The sequence below is a fragment of the Camelus dromedarius genome, chromosome 14 (genome assembly GCF_036321535.1).
Source record: "Camelus dromedarius isolate mCamDro1 chromosome 14, mCamDro1.pat, whole genome shotgun sequence".
In the NCBI taxonomy this organism is placed as follows: domain Eukaryota; kingdom Metazoa; phylum Chordata; class Mammalia; order Artiodactyla; family Camelidae; genus Camelus; species Camelus dromedarius.
The window spans coordinates 20,908,905-20,931,086 of NC_087449.1; the positions used below are offsets into that span (position 1 = coordinate 20,908,905).

General features: G+C 44.1%; 1 protein-coding gene across 5 annotated transcripts in view; it reads right to left on the bottom strand.

The window, feature by feature from the left end:
* Positions 1–22,182, bottom strand: part of IL12RB2 (interleukin 12 receptor subunit beta 2) — a 70,825-nt gene continuing 48,643 nt past the window's right edge. For 4 of the 5 annotated variants that reach the window (XM_031465344.2, XM_064493475.1, XM_064493474.1 and 1 more), the window contains 6 exons: positions 17,830–17,928; positions 17,582–17,740; positions 13,387–13,524; positions 10,537–10,627; positions 7,982–8,081; positions 1–3,680 (listed from right to left, as the gene is read on the bottom strand). In XM_031465344.2, the coding sequence (XP_031321204.2) occupies positions 3,141–3,680; positions 7,982–8,081; positions 10,537–10,627; positions 13,387–13,524; positions 17,582–17,740; positions 17,830–17,928 (1,127 nt within the window). In that variant the 3' untranslated portion in view covers positions 1–3,140. The remainder of the gene's footprint in view (positions 3,681–7,981; positions 8,082–10,536; positions 10,628–13,386; positions 13,525–17,581; positions 17,741–17,829; positions 17,929–22,182) is intronic. The other variant, XM_064493476.1, reaches the window with a different exon arrangement.

A 22,182-nucleotide genomic window follows, 5' to 3' on the forward strand; every position in this document is an offset into this window, starting at 1 on the left:
AAATCTGACTTGTTTATTTCCAGTTGGCCAATTGATTGAATTGCTTATCTTTTTTTTTTTTTTTTTTTTAGGGGGAAGAAGAGGCCTTTCTGATCTCATTCTAGAGAGTGATTAATTTGAGGGTTCACCTATCAGCCTTTCATAAGGGTGGATATTGTGAATGTCCTTGAGTTCTGCAGATTAGGAAGAGAAAAACAGGGCTCCTTTGGAGGGTTTCAGCAGCGATATTGGGATAGACGACAACTACGTCAGGTGAAAGAAAAAGAGCTTGATGTAGAAAAACCAAGAATCGAACATGGGGGATGGACTAAAAGGTGCCTAGTTTGGCATGTGTTTCACTGGCCTCTGGGCTTTGGTGAGTTGCAGCTGTAAGCTATTAATGGAAGCTGAGAAACTGGGATGAGGTGGAGGGGAAAAGGCACCAAAGGGAAAGAACTAGATTCCCTATAAGGAAGTCAGAGGCCAGGAAAATAGAATTGCTGGCCCTTTTAAGGAATAATTCAAGGTAATGATCGGTACACAAGAATTGGTGGCGATTCTCATGAATTCATGACAATGAACTTGGACTCTCTTTATAGTATTTAGGTCCCAGAGAATTAAGGAATTTGATGTGTTTCAATAGAGCAGAGATTTCTGGGTTGGCTTTCAGATGTACATCAGGAGTAAGGATTTATAGCGTTGCTAATTTTCCTGAGGAATGAAAGCCTGACTATATGAATATTGTTGAGCCCTACCCAGTCCTAGTAAACTAGGCAATCTGATGGGATTTTGACTGTGTGTGGGCGGGAAGGTGGATTGTAAAAGCTGTCTGGGGCAAGGGCAGGATGAGGTTACCCATCCTGTCATTCGTGGCAAGAGGACTTTTTATCTGGCAGAGTGAGTAGCCAAGAGCATGCTCAAATATTTTTAAAGTAATGAACTGCTACATGTATTATAGTGGTGCTGTCAGTAAATGGTAGGGTAGAATGCGGTTGGGAATGAAGAGGATTACAAGCAAACTCAATTGTCTCATTAAAGAGGAAGAGACACAACCAGACTCGCTTCTGTAACAAGGAACAAGATGGAACTGATGGCAGGAGACATCTTTTGCTTTTTATCGATAGCCTACTATGGACCAGGCACAGTGCTGGAGAAACAGATTGCCATGGTTCCTGCCTTCAAGCTATTCACAGTCCAGTCGAGGAAGTAAGTGCATCGTGCTAGGGGAGCACTGAGGAGGCCTCTGCATCCTTAGAAGGAGACTTCAGGAGTCAAGAAGTCTCCCTTTTTAAATTTTTTAAAAAACCTTTTAAGGAAAACAAATGAGGACTGCAGTACCAGCTGGGGCTTTAAGGGAAGGGAAGGGGTGAGGGGGATAAAAGGGAGACTGGGACCTGTGTGTTGAGGCCAGAAGTGGTGGGGAAGAGTGATTTAAGGTGGTTATCAGGTTATCAAAAGGAAAGCAAATAAATGAAAAAGCAGGTATTAACAAGAAAGAAGTTGGCTTTCATTGTCAAGAAGCGACAGACTGCCCTGCTTCTGAGGTGGCGGCTTTGTTGTGGCCCATTGCAAACAGTCAACAAGGGGCTCCCCATCCTGGGTGTGGAAAAGCCAGTGCTGAAGCTGCGGAGATGCAAGGGACCATGGTGGGGGCTTCTACACAGCAGCTAAATAGAGTAGAATGGAGATGTAAGGAAGAAACAAGGTTTTCAAATAAAGCCTGGGTGAACTAAAGAAGTTAAGTCTGGAATAAATGGTAGGAAGCATGGATGAAGAGTTAAACATGAACAAGCAGAGCAAATGCTCATTTCAGTGTCTAGAGCTCTAAGGGACATCTGGTAAATCAGAGCCACCTCAGATCCAGTGTTTGGGTGGGATGGTGGTAGGGTGTAGGACCCAGGCTTGACAGGGATTTGAGAAAAAGGTTCCTGGACCTTTCATCCTGTTCTTTTGGGAAGGGTACAATTAGCAGTTAGACTGAGATTCTTCTCTACCAGCTTAGCAGAAGTGCCTGTAGTTAAGGGACAGAAGAAATGATGGGTGAAGGGAGGGTGACAAGCCAGAGAGCTTTCCAAGTTCGTGCTGGGGAAAAGAGAATTTTCTAGGCTCAATTTGAGCTGTCTGAGGACCAGCTTAGAGTCTTCCTGAGGAAAGAAAGCAGAATGCCTTCAGAAGGGACAATTTATGAGTGCAATCTTGGCAGTAGGGTATTAGACCCTGAGGTAGCTGTGATCTTAAAGGCAGCATCAGCTGCAGCAGAAAGGAGAGGAAACACAAGGGGCCCACTTCTTTACAAAACATCGGATTTCAGAGAGGGGAGGCTGCTTGCCCAAGGTCCTATAGTGGGTTTAGTAGTAGCTTTCCTCCTTCAAGCATCTGTTGACTCACTGAAAAAAGGTGAAGACAAAATAAACTAATAAAATAAACTATCAAAACTAAGGGAAAGGTACATTCTTAGGCTTCTACAAATAAGAATAGCCATGACCGTCTTGGGAGCCCTTCTATATTGGTGTTCACCAGGATCTTTTATGCCCTCATATGTAAAATGAGGTTGATCTGTTTTGAAGGGAACCAATAATTCTCACTAACATGTCCATCACTTGGAGTTGTGCTCTCCAACACAGTAGCCAATAGCCATATGTGACTACTTTAATTACAATAAAAATTCAGTTCCTCAGTCATACTAGAGATACATTCCAAAGTGGTCAGTGGCCAATGTGGTTAGTACCTACTGTACCGAACAGTGCAGATATACATAGAATACTTGTATCTCAGGCGTACTGGACAGTACTGATCTAGACATAAGACCCGGTTTGTAGTAGCTGCTTTATACAGTTGACCCTTGGACAACATGGAGGTTAGGGGCATTGACCACCGCACCACCTGCCCCAGTGCAGTACCCAGATTGTAGTCTCAAGTCCACACAGTAAAGAATGTAATCGTAAGGCTGTGGAGAAGGCAAGATGAGGTATTTGGGGTACAGCCAACTATTAGTTCCTGAGATTCATCCTGAGCTGGCTTACCTGCCCTCTGGCTGCAGCCAGACCTGATGGCAGCACTCAAGGTGATGAGCACTGGAGCAGGGGGCTGGGAGGATGGCAGATGGGGCATGCTGTGCTGGCTGGGGGCACACTGACTTTCCAAACTTTAGGCTTTGCCACTCAGAGCATGAGGGAGCCACACCTCATCTTTAACTGATCCAGAGTTAACTTGTCACCACAGGAGAAGGTGAGTGGGTGAAGGGAACTTGAGGGGAAAACAGAAAGAGAGATGTGCTGAGGCAGTTCTTCCAGAGGGTCAGCTATGGGAGCCTCATGTGAGGGGAGATAATCTATATTGGAGGGTAAGTAGCCCTCGTGGGTAGGAAGGTAGTCCACTTGGAGGACTGTCAAGGGGCTGGCTGGGTGTCCCAACTTTGAGTTGGGGCCCTTGCTCCCCAACACCTTGTACAGATCTACCACTTGTCCTGCCTCTGCTGTGAGAGCTCTTGGAGGGGGTGGGCTCGAGGCACTGTATCCTGTGTCTTCCTCAGAGGTATAGTGATCTTGGACTCTTTGTCCGTTTTCTGGCCAGTTGGGGTGACGGGGATGTCTGAAGACCGGGGTCACTTGATGAAGGACTTCGTTGATGATCAGGGGCTCAGGTTCTTCTGGAGTGGGCCAGTCTGTCAGGAGCCTATCCAAGGTCAGCTGCGTCTTCTCCTGAGAAAGAGGAGGAAGAAGCTCATATGGCTACACTGAGTAAGCAGCCTTGACAACCGACCACTCCAGGGTACATAAGGCCTCCACGAAGCTAGTCAGCTCAAGGCAGAACACTGTGGGCCTTGACTTGGTAGGTAGGAGAAGCAGTTAACACCACTGGGGAGGCAGACAGGCAGGAGCCATGGACTCCTTCCAACCCGCAACCAGTGAGTGATTCACCGTCCCGCTCAACCTTCAGCTAGACTGTTTCTGGTGAGTCAAACTGCACCAGCTGCTGCTTCTCTAGCATAGAGGGCACAGTGGGTGCAAAGGAAAGGCTGAGCTTGCATCTGTCTGGGGAGGAGGCAAGACTTTTAAAGGGTCACACTAGAGCTGAATGCTGAGAAATGTATAGTATCTTCCAGGTAGAGACGTGGTGGGCAAGGAGAACTGGTCTACTCCGGAACCTGCTAGTTCTTTTTATGACAGGCACACTGAGGCTTCAGAAATAGATGGAGGTCACATGATGAAGGGACTTTCAAGGGATGCTAAGGACTCTGAACTTTGATAAAATTCTGAAAGGTTTTTGGTAGTGTAATATCCTTGTCAGTTCTTCTCTTAAGGAAGACCTCACTGAAATAACTTTTCTGGAAGAAATTTTCATCCTTTTTTCCCTATAGCTAATTTTATCTGTTACTTTTCTTGCTTTATCTCTCTCAACATCTAATTCGTTACCAGCTCTTCAATGTCACATCTTTTCCTCCCAAACTTATTGCTGATTCCTGAGTCCAAGTTCAAGCACTCGCTTAACATTTCTTTTTATAGGTTTATTGGTCTCTCTTTACATCCTCCAAACTACCTTTTACATTGACTGCTTGATCTTTCTGAAGCAGAGCTCCAAAGCCCACTTTCAGGAAGTCCCTAGTGGCTGTTTTCTCCACTGGATTCCAACAGCAGCGAAGAAACCACCTGTTAGGTTCTTGGCATAAGAGCCTTTATACTGTCAATTTTTTTTAAACATGTCCGTCAGCTATATGCAAGCAGAGACTGTCTTAAGGGAAGAGTAGGATGACAAAAAATAGTCTTGGGATAGGGCAAACCCTGAGGACTAGTCCCAACTCTGAGTCTCTACAACTTGGGAAAACTCAATCTGTCTTCCTGGTCTTGGGTTCCCTCATCCGTCAGATGCCAAGCTGGGCAAGAATGGTTTGGTCTGGAAGGCCTCTGATGCCCTCCCTCTTGCCTGAAGCATGGCAAGTGTCCAAAAAGTACATGACGGTGCTTTCTCAGGGCAGATGGCCTCAAAGGGCCCTGACCACGCAGAGGGTATGTGTCCTTCTGTTTTGGGAGCCTGCTCTTCTCCTATCGCTGTGCAAACTGGCCGTGGCACAGTGGTCTGGCTTGGAATATGGCCAGCAGCTGCCAAAGCACTGCCACCACCGATGTGGAGGAGATCACACAGGGTGAGGCTCGTTTTCACAAGGCGAGGCGTTCACTCTGCCTTTGGGAAAGCCTCAACAGAGGCTGCTTCTACAAAGCAGGCCCCTGGACGACAAGTCCTGAGGCAAGGGCCTCTTGGACCACTTACTATTAGCTCAGGTACATCATGGAAACTATTTAAAGCTTTTACAAGCTCAAAATGGGTAACATCCCCGTGATCCCTTTATGATTGAGCCTTTTCCTCCAGAGCTAAAATCTGTGGGTTTTTTTAGCCACTTCTTAAAAAATGGTTGTGGGACACAAAGCCTGAGAACTCAAAGCACATTTTGTTGGAGGTGAAACACTATTGTGTTTCTGATGTCTGCCTCAGCCTGGCACCAGGAGAGCAGTTTGGGTCTTTAAAAATAGTCTACCCCTTCAAGGGTCAAGTGACCTGGGGCTCTGAGGCTGCCACCTGGCCTTCGGCATAGATGGCATGTTTAAGTTAAATTTTCTGATTCATTGGTTACTTTTGCAAAAGAAATACATGTACATAGTTTTATAAAAAATTTTTTTAAGTTCAAAGGGAATTTGTAATGAAAATTAAGTGGCCTCATGCCTTCAACCACCTCCCCAAAGGCAATCATCATTATCAGTTTCATATTTAGGCTTCCAGAAATATCCTGTGCACATGTGTGCGTGTATGTGTGTGTACAAAATCATCCTCCTTTTTAGAGAAATGAGAACCCACTTTAGACAATTATTATGAACTTTGCTTTTGTCACTTTTAACTATATTAGAGATTTTTTAGACACACAGATCTCATTTTTTTAGTAGTTGCATAACATCCTGTTGTATGGATACACTCGTAAGTTTAACCTGTCCCCTGATGGCAGGCTACATTATGTCCAGCGTTTGGCTTCTATTTCTAATGCTGCAATGAACATACTTATATTGTACAACTTTGGGCACAATTTGCTATTTCTTCCCCTGTGTTACTTTTTCTAACCCTTTATGTGTCTTTCTCAGCATTTCTTCTAGGCTTTTTGTGGGTTCCTCGGTGGCTCCACATGCCTCTCTATCCCCTCATGCCCAGGCAGAGGCAAAGAGACCACGCCGCCAAAGCTACCCGCTTGGGAGCGAGATGTCCGCGACTGACCCAGAGCTGCTTCCCTACTGGGCTATTTCAGGCTTTTAGGACATGGGGCTGTGGAATCTCAGCACTGGGAGAGAGACATCGCAGAGCTCAGCTGATTCAACTCCTGGTAACTGAGTCCCCTCTAATACTAACAGTGGCAGCCTCTTGAGTGCATTCCCCTAGCTCATTGCAATACTGCCACCAAATGAGGGCCAGAGTGTGAATATCTCTTGAGTTAGTGTATTCAGCTCAGAGGTGTTGACTGCTGGAGACACTCCTCTCACCCTGTGCGCAAGACCTTTCAGAACGTACAGCGGGATGGCAGATGGCACATCCTACTTGTATGTGAGTCCACGGTCCACCAGTTACTAGCTGACTAACACCGGGTAAGTTACTGAGTCCTCTCTGCCTCACTTTCCTCATCTGAAAAATGAGGGTAATAATATTACAACCTCAGAAAGCTGTTGCATAGATTAGCTGTTAGTGCATGAAAACTGTTTTTAAAGTGCCTGGCATATAGAAAGTAATATACGTTATATTTATATATACAAACACAAACACTATGTAATACTATTATATAGCATATGTAATTACATGCCATGTATATCACATACATGACATACACACATAACTGTCATTCTTGCTATTGTAACTTAACAGGGACAAAATCCCTCAAGAGAAAGAGGAGACCTCAAGTATAAATCTTCCTGGGAAGAAAATGAACCATCCCTGCCTTGTGTGACCCATGTGCTTGACATGGCGTCTTACTTAGTCCTCACAACAGTGTACATGAGAGAGATCGTCAATTCCTGTTTTGCAGAGGGAGAAACTGAGCGCTCATATCATCTGGCAAGTTGCTCAAGGTCATCGACATAGTAAGTGGTAGAGGTGGCCTTATTTCAGAGGCACAAAACTGCGGTGACTTCAATTCCAGCTGAGACAGACACGGCTGGGACCAGCTCTTTCCCTGAGCAGGGTGGGTAGTGCTGGCCTCTGGCCTGAGGAAGGGTGTGCCTGAGAGAATGCACGGGTGACTGAGGAGAAGCAGCTTGGAGGAGGAGGGAGGGCTGTGAGGTGTGAGACGGTGGGGCTGCCCAGGCCCCGGGCAGTGACAAGGACAGGGACATCTGCTCTCCTCCCTGTGGCTCCCCTTCAGGGCACGGTCTTGCTCCCTGTTCAGATGCCTTCAGCTTCCAGACCGTGCTCCAGAGGTCGACCCTCTGGCCCACCGTGAGCTGCTCTCCCCTCCTAGGACTGTGCGGCAGCAGCTCCCGGTTTCCTCTGAGCTGCCTCTCCTTCCTTGAAACTTTCTCCTTGCACAGTGGAATGACTTACTGGCTTCCTGCCGAGACCAAAATAGTCTGGGCTCTATTCATCTGTTCTGTGCTCAGATAGGACTGGGAACGTCACCGTAAAGCTTCAGTTCTCTTGAACCTGGATGAGCCAATGCTCAGGCTAGTGCTCGGCAAATACACTTGCTTTTTTCTTTCTCTTGAAGTAAGCTGAGGTGGCGGACATGAAGTAAGTGAGGAGGGGAACAGAAGGCATGGAGAGGAATAAAAAGCTCTCAGTATTTCAGTCTTCTGGTTCTAAGCGTCAGAAAACTCTTGTGCACGGGAGTGATGACTCTGATGGTAACCCAGCACTCACGCCTGCAGCTTATCCAGCTGACCTAAGCACGTGGGGTTCCCAGGAACTACAATGGGAGACCCAGGTGTGCTGGTCCCTAGAGCCCCACGACTGGTCATCAGGCTTCATGCCTTACCTCCACAACAGGATATTTCTTGGCCCAAGTGCTGTTCGCTGGATCTGGAATTTCTCTGCTGCACCACTGAGGTCGGAGGGCCAAAAGGAGAACAAATACCCTGCAGGCAAAGAAAACAGTATCTCGTTAGACGTGCACACACGGAAGCACGGGTTCCTAGTACAGTGACTTCAGTGCAGGGGTATGCAAATGAGCAACATACGAACACTGCAGGAGAAAGACGACACACCACCTGAGGCTGGATTAATCTTCTGTGAAGTTTAGACAGGTGATAAAGACCCGTGATGCAACCACTTAGGCTTTGCTAAATAAACTCTGGAACTTTTGCTTAATGTAATGTTTAGCTATCACTGTCCACCCAAGTACTCATTCAACAAACATTGATTGAACCTCTAATGTATGACCAGCAAAGTGCCACTTGCTGGGGATAAAACAGCAAACAAGAGGACACGGGCAATACCCTTGGGGAGATTACTATTTATGTTTAGTTAATTAGAATGTTTACAAAGAGCTCGTAATAACAAGTAAACTGTTTTGCTAAAAGTGAAAAAACAAAGAATAAAACAGGATACAAGTGGTATAAACAGCTTGGACATAACCAAGTTTTAAAAAAATGCCAAGAAAAAAATACCACATGGAAACATCCAGACTGTTAACAGCATTTGGTGATCAGAGGAAATACATGTCTTTTTTTTTCCTTCTACAGCTCTCTGTTTTTGAAATTTTTTTAAGTGAGTTTATATTACTTTTATGATACAGAAGAAAAAAAATCCTAAAAATGCTTCTTATATGCATGTAACTTAAATATTTTGACTATTTTTAAAAAAATTCAACACCAATATGAAACATTTTTAAAAGCTTGATTTTAATAAGCTTTGGTGTTTAATTTAAAAAAAAGTTTGTTGTGTCTTTAGCCCTTCAAAATGAGATGAGGCCATGTAACTAAGGTTTTCCAAAGACATGTGAGCAGAGGTATCTGTGATGCAGTACAGATCATGCAGATGAGGACCACCAAGGGGTGGTGGACCAATAAAATGGAAGAAAACTGGATCCTGAAATGACTGTGTGGAGCAGACCTGCCAACCAACCTGGATGATTTACCTTAGGACTATTACATGGGAGAAAAATAAACTATTTTATTAAAGCCACTACATTTGGGGCCATCTTTTTCCTTTCTTTTCTTTTTTCATTAACAGCAGAAGCCTCCACCTTAACTGATACTATTTCCATGAAGAGGATCACGTGATCCTAGTTGCCTCTCTGAGTTCTACTTTTTCAAAGTCTACCTAAAGAGGGCTCTGTTTTGAAGTATCGATCATGTATGGGAAAGCTTCAATAAATGTAAAACCTTTTAGACAAGTTCACTGGCCAGTGGAATGACTCTGAGCTAGTTTTATTTTGACCTCTCCCCCTACTTTACACAACATCTGAAGAAAACTACTGAATAACTCACTTAAAAATGTTCTTCACAAAGTAATACACGTTTAAAGAAATTTTAGAAAATTCAGTTAAACAGAGTCAAAATCACCTATGATTCTATCCCCTGATATAACCACCATTAAGATTTTGGTGTATATCCTTGGGGTGGAGAGTATTAACTGCCATCCCATACCCATTTTCACCTTTTTCTTAGGAAGGGGACCCGATTTACTGGGACGACAATAAGCCCAGCTAAACGGCCACAGTTTTAAGCCTCCCTTGCCTCACCAAGTTCTGGCCAGTGAGAGGTAATCATAAGCGTCATGTGTGACTTCATCACGTGAAGGCTCCTGAAAAGGTAGACGGGGGGCACCTTCCTTCTGCTGCAGGTGTAGAATGCAGGCATGACGGCTGTAGTTCCTGCAGCCATTGGACTGTGAGGTGAACTTGAGGATGGAAGCCCATGTCAGAACAGTGGAGCAGAAGGAGAAGGAGCCTAGGTCCCTGATGACTAGGGAGCTGGTACACCAGCCCTTTACCTGTGTTTACTTCCTTTACCTGTGTAAGAAACTTAGCTAGTTTTTCCTGTTATTTTGCTTTTTATGTTACACACAACCACATTTAATGCTAACTGATATAGCCTGTGTGCATGCATGTGTGTATGCACTATTTTATAAAAATGAAAGTATATGTTGCTTTGCAACCTGCTTTTTAAAATATAATATAGCAAATACTCATACCATTTAATTTTCTTCTACATCTTTAATAAATGCATGGTATGCTGTATAGCATGAAATAAATATATTGTGATTTATTTATCCAATCCCGTATCACTGGGCATTTAGGTTGCTTCAAATTGTTTTCCTTTTATAAACAATACTTCAGTGAACATATTTGCCATAAAATATCTGCATACACCTATGATATACTTAGAATAAGTTTCTAGTTGGGAATTGCTAGGTCTAAGTTTTAACATTTAAAAAAATTAACACACACTGTCACCCAAAAAAGTTGAATAAATTAAGTCTGCTACCAACAATTTATGAGAGTGTCCTTTTCTTTGACGGATAGCAGCAATCGCTATTATCATTTAAAAAAAATACATTTACCAAAATTGGCAGTTGTAACAAACTTACTTTTGCCGGAAGCAACGCACTGAGAAAATGCCCACCAGGATGACAGCAATGCAAACGCTCGGTGCCACAAAGGCGCTCCAATTGGCTTTCCCTGAAAGGAAAAGTTAGCAAACCCTGTGACTGAGTTATCTTCAATGAACATTTCAAAATACTGACTGTTGTGTGAACCCACTGGGCTTTACCCACAGCTTGTGGGTAGTGGGCAGCTGGGCTCAGAAACAAGGCCAACTCACCTTTGCCCATTCAGTAGAGAGACACCCAAAGGGGCCAATTCCATGGTTTTTAGGGAGGAACTCCAGCCCTGCAAGGGCTCCTTCCTCTAACAGGGGCAGAAAGGAAGGGAGTGTGTATACAGAGCACTGGCTGTGAACTGGGAGACCTGAGTTCTAGTCCTGGCTCTGCCACTGACTGACGTGTGATCTGTGGACCTCAGATTCTCAATCTATAATAGGTGGATGATGATATCTACCTTAAAGGTGGTTGTGAAGATGAGATGGTGTATTTAAAGCACACAGCAGTGTATCTGAACACAGGGGGCCTCAAGAAATGGTAGCTATTAATCTTACCAAACCATTGGATAAGCCCTTTATCTAACTAGGGTCTTTGAAATTGCTGATTCCTTCCTATGAACGTTTATTTTACTATGTGTTGGAATTCTTCATTAATTCGTCCAACATTTATTGAGTCTAAACCATGTAACAGGCCAAGTTAGGTGCTGGGATACAAAGATGAATAGAACGTGGGCTCTGCTGTCTTAAGAAGTCACGAATGTAGTCCGGGAGACAGATGTGTAAACATGTGCACAGTAAACCATGATGCCATGGGATACACACAAAAACAGCGTGTACAAGGCAGTGTCACAGAGAATAGCACGGGAAATGGCTTTATGAGCAGCCCAGGAAGGTTTCCTAAAGGCAGGATGCCAAAGTTTAGAGTTGGGTGGGTAGGAGTTGGCTAATTGGACAAGTTAGGGGAGAAAGAACACATGGAAAGAGGGAACAGTGAACATGTCCGCAACCACAGTCTGGTCCTGCTTTCCAGTATAAATGACGAGTGTACGGCAGAGGACGAAGCTAGATGGGTGGACAGGACCAGGTCGTGCAGGGCTTGGTAACGAAGCAGTTTGAATTCTAGCTTGGGGAACCACTGGTGTGTTGCAGTAGCTGGTGGAACATCAGCGCAGGGATCCTGCAGAAAGATTCTTCCCCTGGCAGAGTGAAGGTTGGGCTGGGAGGGAGGGCAAGCAGGGCGACTAGTGGCCAGAGACCTGCCAGCCCCCATGAGAGGTGTGTTCCCAGGGCTGAAACGGGGGAGTTAATGGAGGCAGCCTTGTTACCGCCCCACACAATTGGTACAATCTGACATTAGCATCTGCCTTCCTTCCTGGGCAGATGGGCCAAGTCTGGAGTACCAGGAGTAGAAAAACGTTGAGTCCTGAATCCAATTAACTGCACACAAGTTAACTATCATGGGTGTGCTGGGGGATGTGAAGAGGGCCTGTCGGTTTTCCCCGTCTGGCATAGAACAACAAAGTCCTGAATGATCTACTTGACACTCCATGTCACAAAGCAAGAACAGCTTGTTTTATGTTTGGAGCAGATGCAAACAGGTGCTGCCGGAGAAAACAATGTAACTTAGACAGCGGCGAGAAACGCAGGTGAGCTGGGTCACTTCCTCCTATTCTCAAGTTTAACTTCAGAGACTCAGTCTGAGTTTGATTTGTAGTTTTGCCACTTGCCACCTCTATGATCTTGGGTAATCTTTCTACCCTCACACTTACAAAAAGGCATCCCAGTCCCCCATTCCTTTATTCATTCCATGTTGAGTGCCTGGTGGTGTAGCTGGTAAGATTATGTACAGCAGGTGCTTTACGTGGTTGTGATCAGGATTAAATGAGTAAAAGTATGGGTTACGTGGGCTGAATTGTGTCCTCCCACCCCCAAAATTCATATACTGAAGCTCTAACCTCTAGAACCTCAGAAAGTGACCTAATTTGGAAAAAGGGTCATTGGTAGAGGTAATTAGTTAAGATAAGCTCAGATTCGAGTAGTGTGGCCCCTAATCCAGCATGACAAGAAGGGGAACAGAAACACACACAAGGAAGACTCCAGGTGACATGAAGGTGGAGATCTAGAAGCCAAGGAATGCCAAAGACTGCCCCGACAGGAGACGAGAGGCGGGGAACAGAATCTCTCACAGCCTTGGGAAGAAACCAATTCTGCTGACACCCTGATCTCAGACTCCCAGCCTCCAGAACTCTGAGGCAATACATTTCTGTGGTTTAAGCCACTGGGTTTGTGGGTACCTTGTTACAAAAGCCCCAGCAAACTAACACAGCATGCAAAGCACTTGAGGCAGTGCCTGGCGCGTAACAACTATCTGATACGCAACAGCTGTGTTGTCGCTGTTGAGGTTGTCCTCATCATTCACTGAACAGATATTTAGAGAACAAGCACAATGTGCCGGGTGCCGTTCTAGACCTTGACGATGAGAAGAACAGGTACCAGCCCCTGCCTAGTGGATTCAGAGTTTTCAACAGGGGTCAAGTGTAGCACATCATGACGGAAATACGGACGTGCATTTGGGAAGGCTTTCTGGAGGAATGATATTTTTGCTGAGTTGCTTTTTGTTTTTTGCTGAGTTTTGAAAAATGAGTAGACATGGTCTCCAAGCAGACAATGAAATGGCAGGGCACTCTAGTTAGAGGACACAGCAAGTGCAAAGGTGGAACAGCAAGAAAGTAGTTAGTGAATTAAAGAAAAATCCAATCATCTCCGTATCAAAGGTAGTGGGACTCCATGCCTATGGAGGAAGCCAGCGTGCACTCCCACCTCTAAAGACGGTTCTTACCTTGCAGACAAAATTCCCTCTCATTTCCCTGGGGGCTTTCGCCAGCCGCTGTCAGAGCTGTCATCCACAGGACGTATGTCACTCTGGGGCGCAGGCTGTCTATGGGATGTGAATTTGGGAAGTCCCTGTAGGGAATTTCTGAAAGAAAGATAAAGAAGGAAAGCAACATATTAAAGGAAATACTTGAATGTGGGCTTTTACTCATTTTTATTTGTTGATGTTTCATTTAATTTGAAAGAGAAAAGCACATTGCTGTCTTAAAATAATCTTAATTCATTAGTACTTAATATTTTAAAAGGCCTTGGACACTGTCATTTATGGAGGCCCCACTTCACAGCTTATCAAAAGAACCATTTTTTCCTGTGGTAAAATCTTTTGAAAGAATTTTTTTTATCATTTTGTTTTTGAAATTATTTAGCTGCAGAAACTCCTTTTGTTTCCCATGACTATAATGTTTCCAACATTTATCAGGTGTATCTGAGAACGCTCGGGGAGGAAATTAAATGTTCAAATTGTTGTCACTGGAATTCTTAAGAAAGTTAAGTTTAATAATTAATGAAATAGTCATTTAAGTAACATTTACTAATTTTGATTTCCTGCTTCTCTCTCTCTTTCTTTCTTTCTTTCTTCCTTTCTTTCTTTCTTCCTTCCTTTCTTCCTTCCTTCCTTTCTTGTGATTTCTGGGCACTGGTCTTAGTGAGTTTAATATGACAATCTACTTAAATTTGACATAAAATCTAAAAATGAGAGCAATGGTACTTAGATTTATTTTGGCAGTTTAAGCCTAGACTGACAGTTCCTTATGCTCTCAACACCCCTGCAGAGTCTCAGCAGGGAAGATTTTGTTTTTTGAGCAATGCATTGACATCATTTTTTTTCTCCAAGAAGCATGAATATCAGTGGCCTTCAGTAAATTGGCAGTCTCCTCCTGCAGGGATCTTCTGGGTGGGAGTTTTGGAGTGACCCCTCAAAAGCTGGTGAGGACTGTAAAATCAAGGCCAGAACTTTGACAGGTGAGGCCTCCTGGGTTGCTCAGCCGACCTGCACCTGTGCTAATGATCAACGTGGAAACCAGAATTCAGCACCGTGTGCCTTAACATCATTCCTGGCTGATAAACCCCAGGGCAAGTCAGATTTTGCCCTTTTGCTGAATTTACTTTAACAGTCACAAATATTTACTGAGCGTCTGCCCTGGATAAGGCACCAAGGCACAGAATCTGCCTCAAAGGGTTTACAATCTAATGGGGAAAACAGACCCCTTGCACTCCACTACCTGTGCTTATTTACTGCAGGATGGAGCCCTGCATTGTTGCATCCACTCCACCCAAAGGCCTGGGCAGATCATTTAAGAGCTATGACCATCAGAGCAATTTCACATCCTATGGTGAAAAAAGCCTACTCTACCCTGATGAAACTTCTTGCACAGATTTCAGCTATATGACTGAACTAAAATGTCTCTCACTCCTAAGGCAGGGGATTACAAAGTTAATTTGGGGGAGGCCTTCTGCTCATCTTGCTGCAGCAAAGCACAGGAGAGCATCAGGGAGTCCGCTGTCTAATCGTGTGAGGGCATCCTTAACTCTGGGAGTGAATGAGACGCTGGAACAGAGGAGAAGGGGTTTGAATGGTTTGCTAGGCCAAAAAAGTCTATACACAAACACACACATACACATGTGTAAATCTGAAGAATAAAAATAGAAACTACGGGGTTGCGGGGAGCAGTGAGGGGGGCGATGGTGTCAGCAGTGTGGTTGGCAGATAGGCTAAGTTGAGTAATGGGAGAAAGAAGTCACACAGGAAATACTGGTTTTCGACTCCTGGGTCTGGACTATGATCTCTGGCAGAGATAAAGGAGGCCATTCAGCCCTCGCAATCTGAAACTTGAGGCTCAGGGTGGTTAAATGACAAAGGCACCAGTTCAGGAATACGCGGTGGCTGCCAATCATCTGAAAGGTCGCCAGTAAGAAGGTCAAGTGGTGCCAGGTGAAGCAGCTGCATGGCGACTAGAAATCAGCCTTCACCCAACCAGCTGCATTGGTTTAACAAAGCGCAGGGCAGTACTTACCCCCTTGTTATTGAAAAAATACTGTCTTATTAAGCACCTACTGTGCTCCTGGCTGTGTTGTAGGTACAGGGGAGACAACGGTGAACAAATTGCCATGGCTTCCACCCTCCTGTTGGCCAAAACAGCCAAGGGATAGCACGCAGAACGTGTGAGCCCGCAGAGCAGTGCACTTGCTACGGGTGCACATGGCAGCACCAACAAGCTTCCAGAGGAGTGGCTGTGCCCCAGCATTACCCACGCACCCCCCCAACCCCAGGCAGGGCCAAGTGCTCCTGCCACACTCTGCATGGCCTCATGGTGGGCAGAGCCAGAGACACCCCAGACAGGGCCCCCCCACCCCGAACACCATCCTCCTTTCGCTGTTGGGGTGCCCTTCTGGTGTCTTTCTCCTTCTTCCTCAACCTACTGCCCTCTACCACTCTCTAGAAACTGCACTTGTGGGCTCACCACAATAATTTCTGGCTGCCAAATGCACTAGGCAGTTTTCAGTCCTTGATCATAGCACTTATATCACTTTTGTGCACTTTTCCATCTCCCTGGGTAGACTGTGAGCTCTCTGAAGGTAGGGAGCAAACAGGTCTTGTTCATCTATCAGTGTTAAAAGGGAAACAATCTATACTAGTGTAAAATAGGGCTTTGAATCTGCACTGTCTCCACTTTAAACTTATTTTAAAATACACTTACATAGACTATATTCATCAGATTTGTTGCAAATAAGGTAGGTAATTTCTTCAACATCTACAAGACCAGGTTTAAGAACCATCTAACTGTGTTGTAAAAAGTCATCTTGGTTTAAATTCTGTCGAAATGAAAATTTTCGGGGGAGCAAATTTCACTGGAAGCATTCCAAACGGCCCATGATGAGATCAACTGATTCATCATCTTTTGGGTTGCATTTCAGAACTGACTTACCCTGACAGTGGGGAGCAGCTCTGTTCAGTGGTAAATTGCGTTTAGCAAGGTGGGTTATTCAGTGAATTACTGTAAGGTCTTACAGTGGAATACTCCAGAGCTGTTAAAAAAAAGAATGAGACAAGTCCACATGGACTGATGTGGAAAGGTCTCAGTACATATTATTGAAAGACAAAAGTAAGGTGCAGATCAGAATACAGATAATTATTCCAAATGTACGCTAGTATATGCATTAAGTTTTTTCTGGAAGAACATACCAAGAACTGCTAATAACCTAAATATGTAGGAAGGGATAATTTCCACCTTATATTTTTCTGAACTATTTGAATGCTTTTATTATTCACAAATATTATTTATATAATAAGAAATTAATTAGCCTTAAAGGTCATAACTTTTAGGAAAGCAATACTGCAGCTCTAAGGTCAAGAGAGAGGACTAATTATTCAAGTTCCCCAGGTAAAAATCACTCTGCAGGCAGCCCTCTGGCACCCACATCTCAGGCTGGCTTTGTTACATTCTTCTTGGACCTAAGAGCTCTTATGAAGGAATAAAATTGTTGCTTCTTTATGATAAATGCTTCTGAAAGAAAGCCAGCTGCCCGTGAAATACTAAAGAGAAGCTCAAGCCAGGAAAAACAAAACAAAACTCTGAGTAAATCAAAGATTAGAATATTAAATCTGCCAAGTAACTTGGAGCTGCTCTGTGAATGAGTGATGAAATCATTTGAGATAATGTTCCAGCCAGAATTTAATTGCTTTAGTCTTATAGCATAATTATGGGTCATAAGGAGTTACTTAAATTGTATTTTATCCATTTAAGGAGAAAGTAATATGCTATGATGATATTTGCAAATGCAGGGATTCAAAAGGTTCTCCAAATGCATTCCCTGCAAACCTCAAGGGCCTAATGTAATAGCACCGAAGCGTTTTTATTGCTTTTTGAAATTCTATCTCCCTAAACGAGTAAGCTCCTTGAAAGCCTCGTCTATTATCTTCATTTCTTCAATTTGCTTGGCATGTAACATAGACTCAGTAGCTTTGTGTATGTGAATTGTGTGTGTGTGTTTAGATGTCTTTTATTCTTCTTCATTCAGTTAATTTCACAAATATTTACTGAGCACCTACTAAGTGCCAGGCAGGGTGTCAGCACCTGCACATGCTTGTGTTTTCCTGACACCTAAACGAGAGAGGCCCCGCTGCCTTTGTGTCTCACACATACCACAAAGCTGAGGCTGGGAATTGGAGTCCCGTTCTTTCCAGTATATCCTGTAATGGAGGATGCAGCCCATTTGCTCCCGGGCTGGAATTTCGTCCCATGAAATTAAAACGCTCCCCTTTTCCTCTGAGATGGCATTAATGTGGGGGCCACTCAGCGGTGCTGTGAAGTAGAACACAGGAGGCTATTGTCACCCTCCAAATCCAAACCATTAAACTAGAGCAAAGTTGGGCAAAGGTCCCAAAACTCACCTTTGTGCTTGGAGTCACCCTGGATGGAGCTGCATCCTCCCTGGTCCCCTGAAAGCGCATGCACGTGGATTTCATAACAGACGAAGGGTTTTATGTTTTCTGTAAAGAAGAGGGAGTCTTATAACAGCTGTTAACATCACATGTAAGTCACTAAAGGGAGCCATTTAAATCATGGTATTTCTTGCCTCTTCTTAGTTTGAAGATAGTTCAAGCACAGTCTGGACTGACGGTAAAGGGATGACCGAAATACAAAGTGTCAGCAGTGTATTTGCTATGGCACCGTCTTCTGGAAGCCACTGCTCCCGATGATGAACAAATGTCCTCATGGTGAACAAATAAGCAAACCTGAGTTATTGCCAGGGTCACTGTGATCGAGGAGGCAAAAGCTATTCCGGTTCCAACAGGATTTAAAGATAACCACACAGACAGCTTTTGAAACAAAACCCACTTTCAAGGAAAAAAATCTGACTTCTTCAAATAAATTATCTGCTGTTTACAGAAAAGTACGGCTGATACTTCGCAGGCATAGAACCTGACTGGCTCTTCTAATTCCGGAGATGCTTATCAGGATCTGACCGCAGCGTGGGATGATACCTTTGGGCGTGACTAATCAGGGCAGGCTCAGTGCAATGTACCCCCGTTCCTCCCCCTCCCTCCCTTTCCCCCACCATGTTCCACTCAGATCCCAGGTGCTTCACAGCCTGGGAAGATCTGGAAGATACCTGGGAATGTGACTACTCCTTCCTAGCTTTTAAACCGCCACGCTTTGCAATTTTCTGTCAGCCATGAAGTTTATTGGCAAGTCATTCTTCCCTACCAAAACTCTTTATTTCCATCAACCTCAGATTTCTACTTCCTGTAAAAAGGCCCCTCTCATAGACACTGTCCATCACATATCTTTAAAGTCCCAATGAAAATGTAAAGGAAAATGGTTATTCCTACCAGGCAATGGTAGCATCATGCAGTCAGAGTAAGGACTCTCTCCCATATTGTCCAAAGTCCTGCCGGAGAGACACCTGGTCCCCTACTCTGACAGCTGATTAGCACTGCACATTTTCATTCTGGGAAGAGGAGTTTTACATCACAGAATAATTTACTAAACGGTGTGTGTTTTATATAAAAATCCATTGTCCTTTAAATACACACACACACACACACACACACACAATTTATATACTGCAACCAGGCAGTATATAAAACTCAGACGTGCAAACAGTGCTATGAGAAGGGACCATGAGGAAATCAACGCTCACACCATGGGTGAGTCCCACTTTGTATTCATGAACCAAGCTAAATGGAGCAAGGCTGCAATCAGCTTAGTCCTGTAATCCAAAGATGCTTTGTGGGTGGCATCCAGACCCAGAAGCCCAAAGGGTGACAGGAAATCTGGAATCATATTTCATCTGGGAGGTGCTGGTGCCTGGCTGCTCTGTCTCTAGTTCTGGAAGGGCCCAACCAACCCCTGCGCCATGTGGGAGTTCCGGATGAGCTTGCTGGGCAGACAGCTTCGCTGCATCCTGCCATGCAAAGCGTGAGTTCAGGGCAGAGGCCTTGGGAACTGCTGCATCGGGAGCTGTGGGCTCCTTCTTGTGAAGCCTCCCCTAGTGGGGGAGGGAGGAGAGGGTGGTTATAACCTGGCTGGCGTTTCCCTTAGAGTAGTGTCCTCTTGAGCTCGTTCCCCGCTTCTGACCTTACAAACTCCTGTTTTACTGGCAAATTCTGACATGAACACTCCGTAATCATGTCTGCTCCCCACCTCAAAAATTCCTTAGCCTTTGCTGCTCAGCGGATGGAGCCCACACTCTTTAACATTTTCATTTCTTTCTACCTTCTAGCCTCAACTTACAGGCTCACTTCCTGAGACTCCATGCATACAGACACCTGGCATCCTTGGGCAAAGGCTGTGTCTCCGTTTATAAACCATGTCTTAGGTGGTTCATCTATTAAATGTGGAAGAAGGCAAACATTAAATGATCAGTAACGAGGAGTAGTCAGAGGAGGTATGAGGGGAGCGTGCAGAAGAGGGACCTGAATAGCTAGGCATCAGGGAAGGTTTTCTAGACACCGTGATGTCTACACGTTTGCAAAAGGAGTCGCTCTGTAAGGTTGGAGCCATTTTCACCCACACAAGGCAGGACTGATGGTCTCTAGCCTAGGCCCCGCTGACCTACAATCCAGGAGTTGGACTGCACTGGGACCAGCTCCAAAACACCCACCTCTGCCCCAGCCAGATGCTGGGAAAAGACTGGTGAGGGTCTGATGGCAATGGGTCATCTCACCCACTGGAGGGGATTACTCTGAATTCATGATAAATATGAATTAGTTAAGTGTTAAATATTCATTTCCAGAATGTAACATCAGTACAAACTAATGGTTAAGTGTTTTCAAGTAGGAGAACAACTTGAATTAATATAATTATTTTACCCAGTATTATTCATTTTAGTCAGATGAGTATGTCTAAAGTGCTTAAAAACATCTTAGTTTCCTAGGTATGGAAAACATTCTGTCTTGTCATCTCTTTTATGCATTTTGTGTAGAATTACAGAATATCTAAAAGGAAAGAACTGTAGTAACCATATGGTTCAAACTATCCCAAAGAGGTAAATCCTAATACAGTTTATAATAGGAGTTTACAACTATATAGCAGTTTGGAGTTCAGTAAATGCCTTTTCTATTTGTTGTTTCATCTGACTTGATGGGTATAATGGCCCTTAAGGAAAATTGGCCCCATTGCAACAACTCTAGTGGTTTCCACTCTAGGGACAGAGAACACACCACCTTGGCGGCAATCAGTTGTCCTATTAGAGACCATCATGTGTAAGGGGAGTTCTTTCTCAGAACTGAACTGACACCTGTCTTCTTCTCATTTCTATGCAGGGGACCTTAGTTTTGGGCTCCAGACCAACAAAGGACACATCCTCTTTCTTATGTACACGTCAAAGTCAGTAACCGCCGTCACACTGCTCCACCCCCATCTAGAATTCTCTTCTGCAGGCTAAATGGTTTCCACATTAAAAGTTCCAGACCCCTGATGGCTTGCTCACCTTCCTCTGATGCTCGCTGGGTCATCCAGGCAGCATTCTCTTTAAGTACAGTTATTAAAACTGAACACAACCCACTAGAAGTCTGAGCAGCTAGACTCGAAAAGAGGCCCACAGTTAAGGAACAGCTCATGTATTATCAAGAGTGTGTTCTGTTTACTTCATTTGTGAAAGTCTTGTCTCCTTAAGTGGGGCATGTGTATCCCCTTGGACAGGTGTAATGGTTGTTATGGTAGAATGAAAACTGTATAGGATTTAGAGTTTGAAAACCTATTACAGTCCTAGCTGCATCACATATAAAAATAATAAGCTAAATTATTAAGCACTTAAGATGTGTTAGGCATCATTCAAAATGATTTCTCTTTGAGTTAGTCCTCATAATAACCCAGTGAGGTAGGTAATATTATTACCCCCATTTTACAGATAAGGAAACTGAGGCACAAAGAAGTTAAGTAATTTGCCCTAGAGCATACAATCTAATAAGTGACAGAGCCAGAATTCAAATCCAGATAATCTGGCTGCAGAACTTTTAATCATGGTGCTGAGCTTACACTTTAAAAATCGCGTTGACATTTTTAACACCTCAACACACTCATTGCCATGCAGAAGACACATTTATCAACATTTTAATTTGGGGTGCTACTGCTGACCTAGATTAATATTAATTTTCTTAAGGATGATTTTGAATTATTACGGGACAACAATGAGCAGGAGAAAAACAGAAGGAGCAAAATACTGTAGTTCCGGCTTCTGAACATGTCAGAATGTACACACACGTGCCTTGTTCATCAAAATTCATCCTGGAACAAGATTTCCAAGCAGGTGACCCCTTAACTAACCTAACTTTAATATGCCAGGAATCCCATTTCTCTTTGGGAAAATTAAAAGAAGAAGGAATTTCTACTAATAGGGTTTTTGGTTGTTACTAACATATTCCCTGGTAAGTCCTGGAGGTCTCTGAGTATTTCAAACACAAAACGACGTTAGAAGCTGACTGTGGCTAACAGACAGAGTAGGACTTCAGAGTTTGTGAACTGAGAACTTGAGACCTTGCCCTTTAATGTTTGTTCAGCAAGTGTCAACTGCCTGCAGTGTGACTAAGACTCAATCTCTCCTCTGAGAGAAGAAGTTAAGGATTCTTTGCACTGGTCAGGAACAGCGAGCCTGTTTTGGGGTTGCTGCAATGATAGCTAAAGGGCAAGAGTCAGACCGATGGGAGGAAGATGTACAGTCTTTTACAGTCATTTGTAAAAATGATTAAACAAGCCTTTGGCCATCTTGCATTTTCCTATTGTCCAGTGCTGCTTATACT